Below are 17,144 nucleotides of genomic sequence, written 5' to 3' on the forward strand. Positions count from 1 at the left end.
GAAGGGCTGAGTGGATTCAGGGAAGGGTTGAGTGGATTCATTGGGAAGGGCTGAGTGGATTCATTGGGAAGGGCTGAGTGGATTCATTGGGAAGAGAGGAGTGGATTCATTGGGAAGGGCTGAGTGGATTCATTGGGAAGGGCTGAGTGGATTCATTGGGAAGAGAGGAGTGGATTCATTGGGAAGAGAGGAGTGGATTCATTGGGAAGAGAGGAGTGGATTCAGGGAAGGGCTGAGTGGATTCAGTGGGAAGAGAGGAGTGGATTCATTGGGAAGAGCTGAGTGGATTCATTGGGAAGGGCTGAGTGGATTCAGGGAAGGGCTGAGTGGATTCATTGGGAAGGGCTGAGTGGATTCATTGGGAAGGGCTGAGTGGATTCAGGGAAGAGCTGAGTGGATTCAGGGAAGGGCTGAGTGGATTCAGGGAAGGGCTGAGTGGATTCATTGGGAAGGGCTGAGTGGATTCAGGGAAGGGTTGAGTGGATTCAGGGAAGGGCTGAGTGGATTCATTGGGAAGAGCTGAGTGGATTCAGGGAAGGGCTGAGTGGATTCATTGGGAAGAGCTGAGTGGATTCAGGGAAGAGCTGAGTGGATTCAGGGAAGAGCTGAGTGGATTCAGGGAAGGGCTGAGTGGATTCAGGGAAGGGCTGAGTGGATTCATTGGGAAGGGCTGAGTGGATTCATTGGGAAGGGCTGAGTGGATTCATTGGGAAGGGCTGAGTGGATTCATTGGGAAGGGCTGAGTGGATTCATTGGGAAGGGCTGAGTGGATTCAGGGAAGGGCTGAGTGGATTCATTGGGAATGGCTGAGTGGATTCAGGGAAGAGCTGAGTGGATTCAGGGAAGAGCTGAGTGGATTCAGGGAAGAGCTGAGTGGATTCAGGGAAGAGCTGAGTGGATTCATTGGGAAGAGAGGAGTGGATTCAGTGGGAAGAGCTGAGTGGATTCATTGGGAAGAGCTGAGTGGATTCATTGGGAAGAGAGGAGTGGATTCAGTGGGAAGAGCTGAGTGGATTCATTGGGAAGAGCTGAGTGGATTCATTGGGAAGGGCTGAGTGGATTCAGGGAAGAGCTGAGTGGATTCATTGGGAAGGGCTGAGTGGATTCATTGGGAAGGGCTGAGTGGATTCATTGGGAAGGGCTGAGTGGATTCAGGGAAGGGCTGAGTGGATTCAGGGAAGGGCTGAGTGGATTCAGGGAAGGGCTGAGTGGATTCAGGGAAGAGCTGAGTGGATTCATTGGGAAGAGCTGAGTGGATTCAGGGAAGAGCTGAGTGGATTCATTGGGAAGGGCTGAGTGGATTCATTGGGAAGGGCTGAGTGGATTCAGGGAAGGGCTGAGTGGATTCATTGGGAAGAGCTGAGTGGATTCAGGGAAGAGCTGAGTGGATTCATTGGGAAGAGAGGAGTGGATTCAGTGGGAAGAGCTGAGTGGATTCATTGGGAAGAGCTGAGTGGATTCATTGGGAAGGGCTGAGTGGATTCAGGGAAGAGCTGAGTGGATTCATTGGGAAGGGCTGAGTGGATTCATTGGGAAGGGCTGAGTGGATTCATTGGGAAGGGCTGAGTGGATTCAGTGGGAAGGGGCAGGAGGCGGCTGTTCCCGCAGGGGAAGAGGGAATTAAAGAAATAAAAACTCCGGGAATGGGCCTGAGGAGGGAGGAAAAAACGCAAGGAGAGCAGATCTGGGATGTTGGGAGAAATAACTCCGGCTGCTCTTCCTCGGTTTGTCGGGATTAAAGGAACAGGACGCTCCAAAGGAGGAAAATCCCGGATTTTTCCGAGCTTTCAGTGGCACAGGGATTTTTATGGAAAAATCAATGGGTGGAATCAAACACACACAAATTCCTGAGGACAAAACCGGTGGGTTTGGGATGAACTAACCCAGGGCTGAGGAGGGGCCTCAGAGCCCGGCTGGGAAACAGGGAATCCTGGAATGGTTTGGGTGGGAAGGGACCTCAAATCCCATCCCATTTCATGCCAGGCCCCAGGGAATGGATCCCAGTGGGAAAGGGGAGATTTGGGTGGGAGATTGGGAAGGGATTCCTGGCTGGGAGGGTGGGGAGGGGCTGGGCTGGAATTCCCAGAGAAGCTGTGGCTGCCCCTGGATCCCTGGGAGTGTCCAAGGCCGGGTTGGATTCCCTGGGATAGCAGGAGGTGTCCTTGCCCATGGCAGGGGGTGGGACAGGATGGGATTTAAGATCCCTTCCCACCCAAACCGCTCTGGGATTCCGGGATCCCATCCCTGGGCTGTGGCTCTCCCCATCCACGCTCGGATCCCTCCCCGTTTGTCCCCATCCCAGACTTCCCACACCGCAGAAAAATCCCAGTTTCTCCTTCCCCTCGGGACATTCCCGGCTGCCTCATTCCTTCAGGGAACACCGCCCTGGAGGATCCAGGGATCGGGGCGGGTCCCACACTCCCAGAGGGATTCCCAAGGGATGGGGACGGACAGACGGACACGGGACAGGCAGCAGTGGCTGTCTGTCCCCCCGTCCCACCTGCGTGGCCGAGTTGTTGTCGTCGACGAGCGTGTCCGTCAGCTCCAGCTGCCCCTCCTGCACCACCTCCTGCAGCACCATCCGGAACGTCCCCAGGAGCCTGCGGAGCACAGGACACCCCGCTCAGGGCGGCAGGACCCGGAGCCGCCCGGGAAGGGCCTCCCTGGAGAAGTTATCCCGGGATCTGGGGCTCCCTCGGCTCCCAGTTCTCCTCCCGAGGAGGGGGGAGATCCCCGAGCGGAGCCCCCGGCCCGGGGGGAAAGGGGGAGATGGGAGAGGCTTTTCCCAGGGAAGGCTGGAAAAGAGGGAGGGTTTGGGAACAGCCTTTCCCAGGGAAAGCTGTTGGGATTGGAAAAGAGGGAAGATTTGGGAGCAGCCTTTCCCAGGGAATGCTGTTGGGATGAGAAAGGAAGGAGGGTTTGGGAGCAGCCTTTCCCAGGGAATGCTGGAAAAGAGGAGGGTTTGGGAGCAGCCTTTCCCAGGGAATGCTGGAAAAGAGGGAGGGTTTGGGAGCAGCCTTTCCCAGGGAATGCTGCTGGGATGAGAAAGGAAGGAGGGTTTGGGAGCAGCCTTTTCCAGGTAACTCTGTTGGGATAGGAAAAGAGGGAGGGTTTGGGAGTAGCCTTTCCCAGGGAATGCTGTTGGGATGAGAAAGGAAGGAGGGTTTGGGAGCAGCCTTTCCCAGGGAATGCTGGAAAAGAGGGAGACTTTGGGAACAGCCTTTCCCAGGGAAAGCTGTTGGGATTGGAAAAGAGGGAAGATTTGGGAGCAGCCTTTCCCAGGGAACTCTGTTGGGATTGGAAAAGAGGAAGGTTTGGGAGCAGCCTTTCCCATGGAATGCTGTTGGGATGAGAAAGGAAGGAGGGTTTGGGAGCAGCCTTTCCCAGGGAACTCTGTTGGGATGGGAAAAGAGGGAGGTTTTGGGAGCAGCCTTTCCCAGGGAATGCTGGAAAAGAGGGAGGGTTTGGGAGCAGCCTTTCCCAGGGAATGCTGGACAAGAGGAAGGTTTGGGAGCAGCCTTTCCCAGGGAATCCTGTTGGGATTGGAAAAGAGGGAGGGTTTGGGAACAGCCTTTCCCAGGGAATGTTGGAAAAGAGGGAGGGTTTGGGAGCAGCCTTTCCCAGGGAATGCTGTTGGGATGAGAAAGGAAGGAGGGTTTGGGAGCAGCCTTTCCCAGGGAATGCTGGAGAAGAGGGAGGGTTTGGGAACAGCCTTTTCCAGGGAATGCTGGAAAAGAGGGAAGATTTGGGAACAGCTTTTCCCAGGGAACTCTGTCAGGATTGGAAAAAGGGGAGGGTTTGGGAGCAGCCTTTCCCAGGGAACGCTGGAAAAGAGGGAGGGTTTGGGAACAGTCTTTCCCAGGGAATGCTGGAAAAGAGGGAGGCTTTGGGAACAGCCTTTCCCAGGGAATGCTGCTGGGATTGGAAAAGAGGGAGGGTTTGGGAGCAGCCTTTCCCAGGGAATACTGTTGGGATTGGGAAAGGAGAGAGGTTTTGGGAGCAGCCTTTTCCAGGGAACGCTGTCGGTAACACTCTCCAGCTCTCCTGGAGCCCCTCTGGGCTCTCAGTCCTTTCCAACCCGAGCCACGCCGGGATTCAACGATTCCAGGATAAAAGCCGGAGTGTCAGAGCCAGTCCAGCTTTTCCACACACACCCAGGTGGTGACATCCAGCCCGGGGTAGATGTCCCCACCTCCTGAGGGGACACATTCTCCTTCCCTGAATCCCTCCCATTCTCCTTCCCTGGATCCCTTCCAGCCCTGGGGGAACGTTCTCCTTCCCTGGATCCCTCCCAGGCCAGGGATAACATTCTCCTTCCCTGGATCCCTCCCATTCTCCTTCCCTGGATTTCCCCCAGCCCTGGGATAACATTCTCATTCCCTGGATCCCTCCCATTCTCCTTCCCTGGATCCTTCCCAGCCCTGGGAGAACATTCTCCTTCCCTGGATCCCTCCCAGCCCTGGGATAACAATCTCCTTCCCTGGATCCCTCCCAGCCCTGGGAGAACATTCTCCTTCCCTGGATACCTCCCAGGCCAGGGATAACATTCTCCTTTCTTGGATCCCTCCCATTCTCTTTCCCTGGATCCCTTCCAGACTTGGGAGAACGTTCTCATTCCTTGGATTCCCCCCAGCCCTGGGAGAACATTCTCCTTCCCTGGATCCCTCCCATTCTCCTTCCCTGGATCCTTCCCAGCCCTGGGAGAACATTCTCCTTTCTTGGATCCCTCCCATTCTCCTTCCCTGGATCCCTCCTGGTCCAGGGAGAACATTCTCCTTCCCTGGATCCCTCCCATTCTCCTTCCCTGGATCCCTCCCAGCCCTGGGATAACATTCTCCTTTCTTGGATCCCTCCCATTCTCTTTCCCTGGATCCCTCCCAGCCCTGGGATAACAATCTCCTTCCCTGGATTTCCCCCAGCCCTGGGATAACAATCTCCTTCCCTGGATCCCTCCCAGCCCTGGGATAACGTTCTCCTTCCCTGGATCCCTCCCAGCCCTGGGATAACAATCTCCTTCCCTGGATCCCTCCCAGCCCTGGGATAACAATCTCCTTCCCTGGATCCCTCCCAGCCCTGGCAGGGGGAGCAGGAAGGAATTAAATATTCAGCAGCGCCTGCCCAGCCTTCCCTTTCCAAGTGTTCCATAATTCATGTTCCGGCCCCGCTCCCTTCCCTGATGGAAACACCGGGGCCTGTCTGGGTCACCTGTAACTGGATCCCCCTGGAGATCCTGTTTCCAGCCCAGCCAGGCCGGATCCGGGCCTGGGGCTCCCCAAATCCTTGGATCGGGGCGGGCTGGGAATGCTCCACACCCTGGACCTTCCCCTCCCTGCTCTCCCGGCACTTCCCGTCTCTCAGGGGTGGCTCGGGGTGGCCTGGGATGATGGGAAATCCAGCTCTGGGGGTCTCCAGGGGCAAAATGCCCCCCTGGATTTGCCAGGAGCCTCCTCCAGCCCATGGAATCCCGTCCCCCCTCCCCTGCCTGCCCAGCCCTCGGATGGTCCTGGATCCCGGGGCAGGTTCTGCTCCTGCAGCCAGGGAGGAGCTCTCTGAGGGGATGGAATCTCCATCCTTCCTTCCAGCCATCTTTCCTTCCATCCATCCATCCTTTCTTCCTTCCATCCCTCCTTCACTCACTCCATCCTTCCATCTCTCCATCCCTCCACCCATCCTTCCTTCCTTCCTTCCATCCATCCATCCATCCTTCCATCCATCCATCCATCCTTCCTTCCGTCCTTCCATCCTTCCATCCATCTATCCATCCTTCCTTCCATCCTTCCATCCATCTATCCATCCTTCCTTCCATCCATCCCTCCATCCCTTCCATCCATCCCTCCTTCCACCCTTCCTTCCTTCCATCCATTCTTCCATCCCTCCCTCCATCCATCTCTCCATCCCTTCCATCCATCCTTCCCTCCTTCCATCCCTCCATCCCTCCACAGATCCCAGGAGCCGACAAAAGTCCCCTTCCACCATCCAGGTTCAGTCCCTGCCCCCCCCGGGCCCCCCCGGCACAGAGGGATGGGAAAAGCAGAGGGATGGGAAAAGCAGAGGGATGGGAAAAGCAGAGGGATGCAACCCCTTCCAACCCATTTCCAGGGAATTACTGTGGCTGCCCCATCCCTGGGAGTGTCCCAGGCCAGGTTGGATTCCCTGGGACACCAGGATCAGTTTAAGGTCCCTTCCCACCCAAACCATTCCAGGATTCCATGACCCGTCAGCTCCCGGAGCGGTGGCCACCAAATTCCCACTTTTTGATCCATGACCAACCCCCCCCTTCCCGTCCTTATCCCTAAGGAAGCAGAGCTGCTGCAGCTCCGCCCGGGATTCCCGGATCCTGCTGCTGCTCCCTGACCCAGCCCCCTTTTCCAGGTGGGATCTGGAACGAAACCCCCGTTATTCCTCAGACCCCGTTATTCCCAGGCTGCCAAAGGAATGGGAGCAGCTCCTTCCCAGCTCCCCCTGGACGTGTCACCCTCCTGCTGGACATCCATGGAATTCCCATCCCTGGGAATGTTATCTTATCCTGCTGCTGGACATCCATGGAATTCCCATCCCTGGAATGTGTTATCCTCCTGCTGGACATCCATGGAATCCCCACCCCTGGGAATGTTATCTTATCCTGCTGCACATCCATGGAATCCCCATCCCTGGAATGTGTCACCCTCCTGCTGGACATCCATGGAATCCCCACCCCTGGGAATGTTATCTTATCCTGCTGCACATCCATGGAATCCCCACCCCTGGGAATGTTATCTTATCCTGCTGGACATCCATGGAATCCCCACCCCTGGGAATGTTATCTTATCCTGCTGGACATCCATGGAATCCCCACCCCTGGGAATGTTATCTTATCCTGCTGGACATCCATGGAATCCCCACCCCTGGGAATGTCATCTTATCCTGCTGGACATCCATGGAATCCCCACCCCTGGGAATGTTATCTTATCCTGCTGCTGGACATCCATGGAATCCCCACCCCTGGGAATGTTATCTTATCCTGCTGGACATCCATGGAATCCCCACCCCTGGGAATGTCATCTTATCCTGCTGCTGCACATCCATGGAATCCCCACCCCTGGGAATGTTATCTTATCCTGCTGGACATCCATGGAATCCCCACCCCTGGGAATGTTATCTTATCCTGCTGGACATCCATGGAATCCCCACCCCTGGGAATGTTATCCTCCTGCTGGACATCCATGGAATCCCCACCCCTGGGAATGTTATCTTATCCTGCTGGACATCCATGGAATCCCCACCCCTGGAATGTTATCCTATCCTGCTGGACATCCATGGAATCCCTATCCCTGGGAATGTTATCTTATCCTGCTGGACATCCATGGAATCCCCACCCCTGGGAGTGTCCCAGGCCAGGCTGGAGCATCCCGGGATAGCGGGAGGTGCCGGGGTTGGAAGTGGAGGAGCTCTAAGGCCCATTCCCACCCCCAGCATTCCAAGCTCCCATTCCATCTTCCCGGGGTTGGAAGTGGAGGAGCTCTAAGGCCCATTCCCACCCCCAGCATTCCATGTTCCCGTTCCATCTTCCCGGGGTGTCCCACCCCCCTCCCGCAGCTCCTCCAGCCCCGGTTTGGGCGGAATTCCCCGTTTCCGAGCCCAAACCCCGGCGTGACACCAGGAAAACCGGGATCTCATCCCAAAGCAGCTGCCAGGCAGGAGCTGTTCCAACCCCCAGGGATTCCCTGGCACTGCTCATCCCGCTCCTCTGCCCATCCAAAAATCCATGGATAATTAACGAGGCTTTTGGCAACAGTTTCCCGGGAAAAAAAAAACACAAACAAAAAGGAAGGAGCGACTTTGCTGGAGCAGCCTGGAATATCCTGGGATGAGCAGCATGGACATGGAACATCCTGGAATATCCTGGGATGAGCAGCATGGACATGGAACATCCTGGAATATCCTGGGATGAGCAGCATGGACATGGAACATCCTGGAATATCCTGGGATGAGCAGCATGGACATGGAACATCCTGGAATACCCTGGGATGAGCAGCATGGACATGGAACATCCTGGAATATCCTGGGATGAGCAGCATGGACATGGAACATCCTGGAATATCCTGGGATGAGCAGCATGGACATGGAACATCCTGGAATACCCTGGGATGAGCAGCATGGACATGGAACATCCTGGGATATCCTGGGATGAGCAGCATGGACACGGAACATCCTGGAATATCCTGGGATGAGCAGCACGGACATGGAACATCCTGGAATATCCTGGGATGAGCAGCATGGACATGGAACATCCTGGAATACCCGGGGGCTGCAGAGCCGCTGCCGTGTCCCACGTTTCTCCAGGTTATCCAGGTGAAAACCAAGCCCTTGGAAGCGGGGGCTGGGAGCGAAGGGGGGGATGAGGAGGGAAGGGATTTTAGGAAGTTGGAACTCCCAAGGACTCGGATGTTTCCAGAGGAAGCCGCAGTTCGGGGAGGGAGGGGGGAAAAAGGTTCCCCATCCCGGAGCAAATTCCCAGCTCCAGAAGGCAGAGGGAACGGTTGGGATTAAAAATCAGGATTGGGAAAAGAGGGCTTTGGATGTCAGTGCAAAGGCTGCAGCTTCCAAAGGTTCCATCAGACCCCCAAACGTCCAACAGCAGCTCCCCCCCCAGCTCCTGGTTTTCTGCTTTTCTGGGGTTTGTAGGGAGTTCCAGAATCCTGGAATGGTTTGGGTTGCAGGGACCTTAAATCCCGTCCCATTCCATGGGCAGGGACACCTCCCGCTATCCCAGGGGATCCAACCCGGCCTTGGACACTTCCAGGGATCCAGGGGCAGCCACAGCTTCTCTGGGAATTCCAGCCCAGCCCCTCCCCACCCTCCCAGCCAGGAATCCCTTCCCAATCTCCCACCCAAGTGCTCCATGTGGGAAGGGCAGTGGGACAACCCAGGAACCCCACGGCCCCGGGGTTATTGTTCCCATCCTGCTGCTCCTGCCTTGGATGTTTCCCTGTGGATGGAGGGATGGATGGATGGAGGGATGGATGAAGGGATGGATGGAGGGATGGAGGGAGGGAAGGAGGGAGGGATGAAGGGAGGGAGGGATGGAGGGAGGGAAGGAGGGAAGGAGGGATGGAGGGATGGAGGGATGGAGGGATGGAGGGATGGAGGGATGGAGGGATGGAGGGATGGAGGGATGGAGGGATGGAGGGATGGAGGGATGGAGGGAAGGAGGGAAGGAGGGAAGGAGGGATGGATGCAGGGATGGAGGCATGGATGGAGGGATGGAAGGAGGGATGGATGGAGGGATGGAGGGATGGATGGAAGGAGGGATGGATGCAGGGATGGAGGGATGGATGGAAGGAGGGATGGGTGGATGCAGGGATGGAGGGATGGAAGGAGGGATGCATGGAGGGATGGAGGGATGGATGCAGGGATGGAAGGAGGGATGGATTGAAGGAGGGATGGATGGAGGGATGGATGCAGGGATGGATGATCCCCCCCGCCAGGACTTTCCCCCCTGGAGAGGCCCCAGGGACACAGCAGAGCTCCCTTTTCCCCCTGGGGATGCCGGGGCTGGATCCAAACCCTCGGGAATGGAGTCCCTTTGTCTCTCCATGCCAGGCAAGCGGAGGCAGCTCCCGCCTCTCTCTTCCCCCTGGGATCAGTTTTCCACAGGGGGATCTGGGGTGTTATCTGTGCCTCCTCCTTCCCTCAGGAATGTGGCTTTTGGCCTTTGGGCAGATCCAATTCCTGCTCCTCCTCCTGGAGGGGAAAACTGGGACACAACCCCCTAGGGAAAGGATCCGGGTCCTGCTCCTCAGAATCTCCTGGATCCATCGTATTCCATGTCCATGGCGCTCATCCCACAGCAATCCCGAGTGTCCCACACCTGGGAGATCACATCCCACATCCGTCTCCTGGATCCATATCCATATCCACCATATCCCATGTCCATGGTGCTCATCCCACAGCAATCCCAACTGTCCCACACTTGGCAGCTCACATCCCACATCCGTCTCCTGGATCCATATCCACCATATTCCATGTCCATGCTGCTCATCCCACAGCAATCCCGACTGTCCCATACCTGGGAGATCACATCCCACATCCATTTCCTGGATCCATCATATTCCATGTCCATGCTGCTCATCCCAAGTGTCCCACACCTGGCAGCTCACATCCCACATCCCTCTCCTGGATCCATATCCATATCCACCATATCCCATGTCCATGGTGCTCATCCCGAGTGTCCCACACCTGGCAGCTCACATCCATCCATCTCACATCCCACATCCATCTCCTGGATCCATCATATCCCACGTCCATGCTGCTCCTCCCACAGCGATCCCGACTGTCCCACACCTGGCAGCTCACATCCACACCCATCTCCTGGATCCATATCCATATCCACCATATCCCATGTCCATGGTGCTCATCCCACAGTGTCCCACACCTGGCAGCTCACATCCCACACCCATCTCCTGGATCGATATCCATATCCACCATATTCCATGTCCATGCTGCTCATCCCACAGCAACCCCGAGTGTCCCACACCTGGGAGATCACATTCCACATCCATCTCCTGGATCCATCATATTCCATGTCCATGCTGCTCATCCCACAGCAATCCCGAGTGTCCCACACCTGGGAGATCACATCCCACATCCGTCTCCTGGATCCATCTCCTGGATCCATCATATTCCATGTCCATGGTGCTCATCCCACAGTGTCCCACACCTGGCAGCTCACATCCCACATCCATCTCCTGGATCTATATCCACCATATTCCATGTCCATGCTGCTTATCCCACAGCAATCCCGACTGTCCCATACCTGGGAGATCACATCCCACATCCATTTCCTGGATCCATCATATTCCATGTCCATGCTGCTCATCCCAAGTGTCCCACACCTGGTAGCTCACATCCCACATCCATCTCCTGGATCCATATCCATATCCACCATATCCCATGTCCATGCTGCTCATCCCACAGAGATCCCGAGTGTCCCACACTTGGCAGCTCACATCCGACATCCATCTCCTGGATCCACCTCCTGGATCCATCATATTCCATGTCCGTGGTGCCCATCCCACAGTGTCCCACACCTGGCAGCTCAAATCCCACATCCATCTCCTGGATCCATATCCATATCCACCGTATTCCATGTCCATGCTGCTCATCCCACACCCATCCCCTGCATCCCCCCCTCTCCCAGAGCCCTTCCCCGTGGGGAATTCCCCATCCCAGGAATTCTCACCCATCCCGGAGGTGTCGGAAGCTGGGTGTGAAAGACCCCACAATTATTGATCCCTGTCCTGGGTGTGAAAAGACCCAAAATTATTGATCCCTGTCCTGGGTGTGAAAAGACCCCACAATTATTGATCCCTGTCCTGGGTGTGAAAGACCCAAAATTATTGATCCCTGTCCTGGGTGTGAAAGACCCCACAATTATTGATCCCTGTCCTGGGTGTGAAAGACCCCACAATTATTGATCCCTGTCCTGGGTGTGAAAGACCCCACAATTATTGATCCCTGTCCTGGGTGTGAAAGACCCAAAATTATTGATCCCTGTCCTGGGTGTGAAAAGACCCACAATTAATGATCCTATTCTCATGTGGAGCCTTTGGATGTGGAGCCCCCAAAATTATTGATCCTTCTCTTGGCTCTGGAAGACCCACAATTATTGATCCTATTCTTGGGGGGGGGCATTTGGATGTGGAGGCCCCAAAATTATTGATCCCTGTCCTGGGTGTGAAAGACCCAAAATTATTGATCCCTGTCCTGGGTGTGAAAGACCCAAAATTATTGATCCCTGTCCTGGGTGTGAAAAGACCCCACAGTTATTGATCCCTGTCCTGGGTGTGAAAGATCCAAAATTATTGATCCTATTCTCATGTGGAGCCTTTGGATGTGGAGGCCCCACAATTATTGATCCCTCTCCTGGGTGTGAAAGACCCACAATTATTGATCCCTGTCCTGGGTGTGAAAGACCCACAATTATTGATCCCTGTCCTGGGTGTGGAAGATCCACAGCTATTGATCCTTCTCCTGGGTGTGAAAAGACCCAAATTATTGATCCCTGTCCTGGGTGTGAAAGACCCCACAATTATTGATCCTCCTCCTGGGTGTGAAAAGACCCAAAATTATTGATCCTCCTCCTGGGTGTGAAAAGACCCACAATTATTGATCCTTCTCCTGGACATGGAAAGACCCACAACTATTGATCCTTCTCCTGGGTGTGAAAAGACCCCACAATTCTTGCCCCTCCTCTTGCGTGGAGCGTTTCCAGCCTGGATTTCCCCCCCCGGATGAGGCCTGGCTGGGATGGGACACCCTGGGAGAGGTGGCTGTGCCTTGGAGCATCTCCCAGCCTGGGCATTCCCGATCCAGGGGCTGGAGACACATCCTGGGCTGGTGGCTCTGCTGGGTCATGTTTATGTATCTCCCACATCCCTTTCCGCAGGCACACGGATACACAGCATCCTGGGAATGCTCCCTCATCCCAGAGCCCCTCTGGGCAACCAGTATGAACCAGTCAGGGGCCGAGGCACCGCACTGGGACCGGCCCAGGCTCAGCTTACACCTAATTAGTGCGGGCAGGGAACAAAGAGAGCCCCGGGGCCGTGGCCTGGCTGCTCCCTCCGGTATTCCAGGGGGGCCTGGATCAGGTGTCCCGCCTTTATCCAGGGCTGGGATCGATGGCACCGATCGGCTGCACGTGAATTATTCACACGGAGCCCGGGGATCCTCTTTCCAAACCCCCCCTGCTCCCCCTGCCTTTGTTTGTCCTTCTCCTCCTCCTCCTCATCATCATTCCAGGGCCTGGAGCTGCCTTTAGGGTTTCATTTTGTTTTCCTTTTTCCCCCTCCACATATTCCCTGCGTTCCTTGGAGGGATATTCCCCCGTCCAACCCTTTCCTTGGACTCTCCCGGGGATCCAGGGGCAGCCACAGCTTCTCTGGGAATTCCAGCCCAGCCCCTCCCCACCCTCCCAGCCAGGAATCCCTTCCCAATCTCCCCCCCAAATCTCCCCTTTCCCACTGGGATCCATTCCCTGGGGCCTGGCATTCCAGGCCCTGATCCCCAGTCCCTCTCCAGCTCTCCTGGAGCCCCTTCAGGCTCTGGAATGTGCTCCAAGCTCTCCCGGGATCCTTCCCAAATCCAGCCTGGCCATTCCCAGCTCTCCCAGCCTGGAGCCAGAGCCTGCCATTGGATCCAGCCCCAGCCCAGCTCCTCCCTGGGAAGGAGTTCCGGGAACAAGGGGGTTCCCTGGGAATCTCGGCACTCAGGGCAGGGTCTCCCTTCCCCTTTCCTGCCTTTCCATCCCCACATTCCAGAAAAATCCCTCTGAGTGGATTCTGAGCGTCCTTTATCCTGGAATCCTGGAATGGTTTGGGTGGGAAGGGCCCTCAAATCCCATCCCATTCCATGTTCTGGGACACCTCCCACTATCCCAGGGAATCCAACCCGGCCCTGGACACTCCCAGGGATCCAGGAGCAGCCACAGCTTCCCTGGGAATCCCAAACCAAACCCCCGCAGGACTCGTAAAATCCGGGAATCCGCCCCCGAGGATCAACTCCCCCCTTGACAACCCCCCAAAACACCCCCTCACACCAATTTTCCGGGAAGAAACGGTGGCGTCCCGGGAAAACCACGGCCCAGGGAGCTGCTGGCGGGAGCAATCCTGGAATTCCCAAGGCAAGCAGGGATCCGGGCTGGGAAGGGGAAGGGGAGGGAAGGACGGGAAGAGGCTCTGACCTGTTGGTGAAGACTTTGCTGTAGTTGAAGACCTGGATCTCCAGCAGCTCCTTCCCGTCCAGCTCCGTCCCCAGCGGCCACCGGAACGTCTGGGGTGGGAGCACAGGGACACTCAGCGACGTTCCGGGGGGAAAAGGGGGATAAAGGTCAGGCTGCGGCTTTCCCCGGGAGAAATCCCCGGGATTTCTGGCAGGGATCTGGCCAAGAATGTTCCCAGGGCCCAGGGGTTTACGGATATATAAATAAAGAGATAATATAAATATATAGACTTTGGATAAATGGGGGTGTGTGAAATATATATATATAAAAGACAGGCCAAATATATATTTATAATATATATATTTTATATATTATATATCTATATATTATATAGATTTATCTATATTTTTATATATTATATATTTATATATAATTATATATTAAATTGGATAAATGAGTGTGTAAAATCTATACATAAAAGACAGGCCAAATATGTATTTATAATATACATATTTTTATATATTATATATCTATATATGTAATATATATTTATATAAATTTTTACATATTACATATATATATAAAATATATATTGAGATAATAAATTGGATAAATGCGTGTGTGTAAAATCTATACATAAAAGACAGGCAAAATATATATTTATAATATACATATTTTTATATGTTATATATCTATATATGTAAAATATATTTATATCCATTTTTATATATTATATATTTCTATATAATATATATTTATATATTACATTGGATAAATGGGGGTGTGTAAAATCTATACATAAAAGACAGGCCAAATATATATTTATAAAATATATTTTTATATATTATATATCTATATATTATATAGATTTATCTATATTTTTATATATTACATATCTATATATAATATAGATGTTTATATATTAAATTGGATAAATGTATGTGTGTAAAATCTATACATAAAAGACAGGCCAAATATGTATTTATAATATACATATTTTTATATATTATATATCTATATATGTAATCTATATTTATAGACATTTTTACATATTACATATTTCTACATAATATATATTTATATATTAAATTGGATAAATGCGTGTGTGTAAAATCTATACATAAAAGACAGGCTAAATATATATTTATAATATACATATTTTTATATATTATATATCTATATATGTAAAATATATTTATATCCATTTTTATATATTATATATTTCTATATAATATATATTTATATATTACATTGGATAAATGGGGGTGTGTAAAATATATACATAAAAGACAGGCCAAATATATATTTATAATATACTTATTTTTATATATTATATATCTATATATGTAAAATATATTTATATATATTTTTATATATTATATATTTCTATATAATATATATTTATATATTACATTGGATAAATGGGGGTGTGTAAAATCTATACATAAAAGACAGGCCAAATATTTATTTATAATATACATATTTTTATATATTATATATCTATATATGTAATATATATTTATATAAATTTTTACATATTACATATTTCTACATAATATATATTTATATATTAAATTGGATAAATGCGTGTGTGTAAAATGTATACATAAAAGACAGACCAAATATATATTTATAATATACATATTTTTATATATTATATATCTATATATGTAAAATATATTTATATCCATTTTTACATATTATATATTTCTATATAATATATATTTATATATTACATTGGATAAATGGGGGTGTGTAAAATCTATACATAAAAGACAGGCCAAATATGTATTAATAATATACATATTCTTATATATTATATATCTATATATGTAATACATATTTATATATATTTTTACATATTACATATTTATATATAATATATATTTATATATTAAATTGGATAAATGGGGGTGTGTAAAATCTATACATAAAAGACAGGCCAAATATATATTTATAATATACATATTTTTATATATTATATATCTATATATGTAATATATATTTATATGTGTTTTTATATATTACATATTTATATATAATATATATTTATATATTAAATTGGATAAATGTGTGTGCGTAAAATCTATACATAAAAGACAGGCTAAATATATATTTATAAAATATATATTTAAATATAATATATATTTATGTATAATATATTTATAAAGTATATATAATATATTTACATATTTTATATATTTTATATAATATATATTTTATATATAATATATTCACATGTACTTTAAATATTCATACATATTATAAATTATATATTTATATATAATGTACATATTTTTATATAATATATATTATATATTTTTATATATATTTATACATTGTATATTTATATATAATATGTATTTTATATTTATTTTATATATACTATACATAATATATATTTATATATTTAAATATAATATTTATATATTTATATATCATATATAATATTTATATATAATATATATTTTATATATTTTTATATATTTTCATAATATGTGTTATATATAATATATATTTTTATATGTTATAGATGTACATATATTTTATAAATTATATATGAGCATAATAATACTTGTACATTATATACATATAAATATATACATTATATATATCTATATATATATCTATATATTATGTTACGTTGTATGTTATACTATATAATTATAGAAGTAATATTATATAACATTGTGTTATTATACATAATTATAGAAGTAATAATATATAGTATAATATATAATATAATAATATAATAATATATATTATTATTATATATATGATATATATTATTATATATATTATTATATATAATATAATAATAATAACTGTTATTAGACATAATTATAGAAGTAGTATTATATAACATTGTATTATTATACATAACTATAAAAGTAATATTATAAACCCTTCCATTGTTATATAAAATTATATATTCTGTATATAATATAGAATTATAACATAGAATTATAATTCCATATTATATATAATTACATCATCACTTACACTTACTACCTACATGTATATTTACAGACACACATATAAATATAAATATATATAAATATAAATCTATTTACAGACACGTAAATCCATTTTATATTTATTAAACTGTCCCCCACATTTATCACACCCCCGTGTCTGTGTATTTATATTCACAGATTATCAATATATTGATATTTGCATGTGAAGCATTGACTGGTTTTTTATGGGAAAAAGGATCCCGGGAGAGCTTGGAGCACATTCCAGAGGCTGAAGGGGCTCCAGGAGAGCTGGAGAGGGACTGGGGATCAGGGCCTGGAATGCCAGGAGCCAGGGAATGGATCCCAGTGGGAAAGGGGAGATTTGGGGGGGAGATTGGGAAGGGATTCCTGGCTGGGAGGGTGGGGAGGGGCTGGGCTGGAATTCCCAGAGAAGCTGTGGCTGCCCCTGGATCCCTGGGAGTGTC

General features: G+C 48.9%; 1 protein-coding gene across 1 annotated transcript in view; it reads right to left on the minus strand.

The window, feature by feature from the left end:
- The window catches only part of OTOF (otoferlin), a 134,719-nt gene that overhangs the window by 108,398 nt on the left and 9,177 nt on the right, over positions 1-17,144 (minus strand). Inside the window, exons 3-4 of the mRNA XM_064651246.1 lie at positions 13,724-13,812; positions 2,501-2,600 (exon numbers count right to left, since the gene is read on the minus strand). Coding sequence (XP_064507316.1) covers positions 2,501-2,600; positions 13,724-13,812 — 189 coding nt within the window. The remainder of the gene's footprint in view (positions 1-2,500; positions 2,601-13,723; positions 13,813-17,144) is intronic.

This window comes from Pseudopipra pipra, chromosome 3, assembly GCF_036250125.1.
Source record: "Pseudopipra pipra isolate bDixPip1 chromosome 3, bDixPip1.hap1, whole genome shotgun sequence".
NCBI lineage: Eukaryota > Metazoa > Chordata > Aves > Passeriformes > Pipridae > Pseudopipra > Pseudopipra pipra.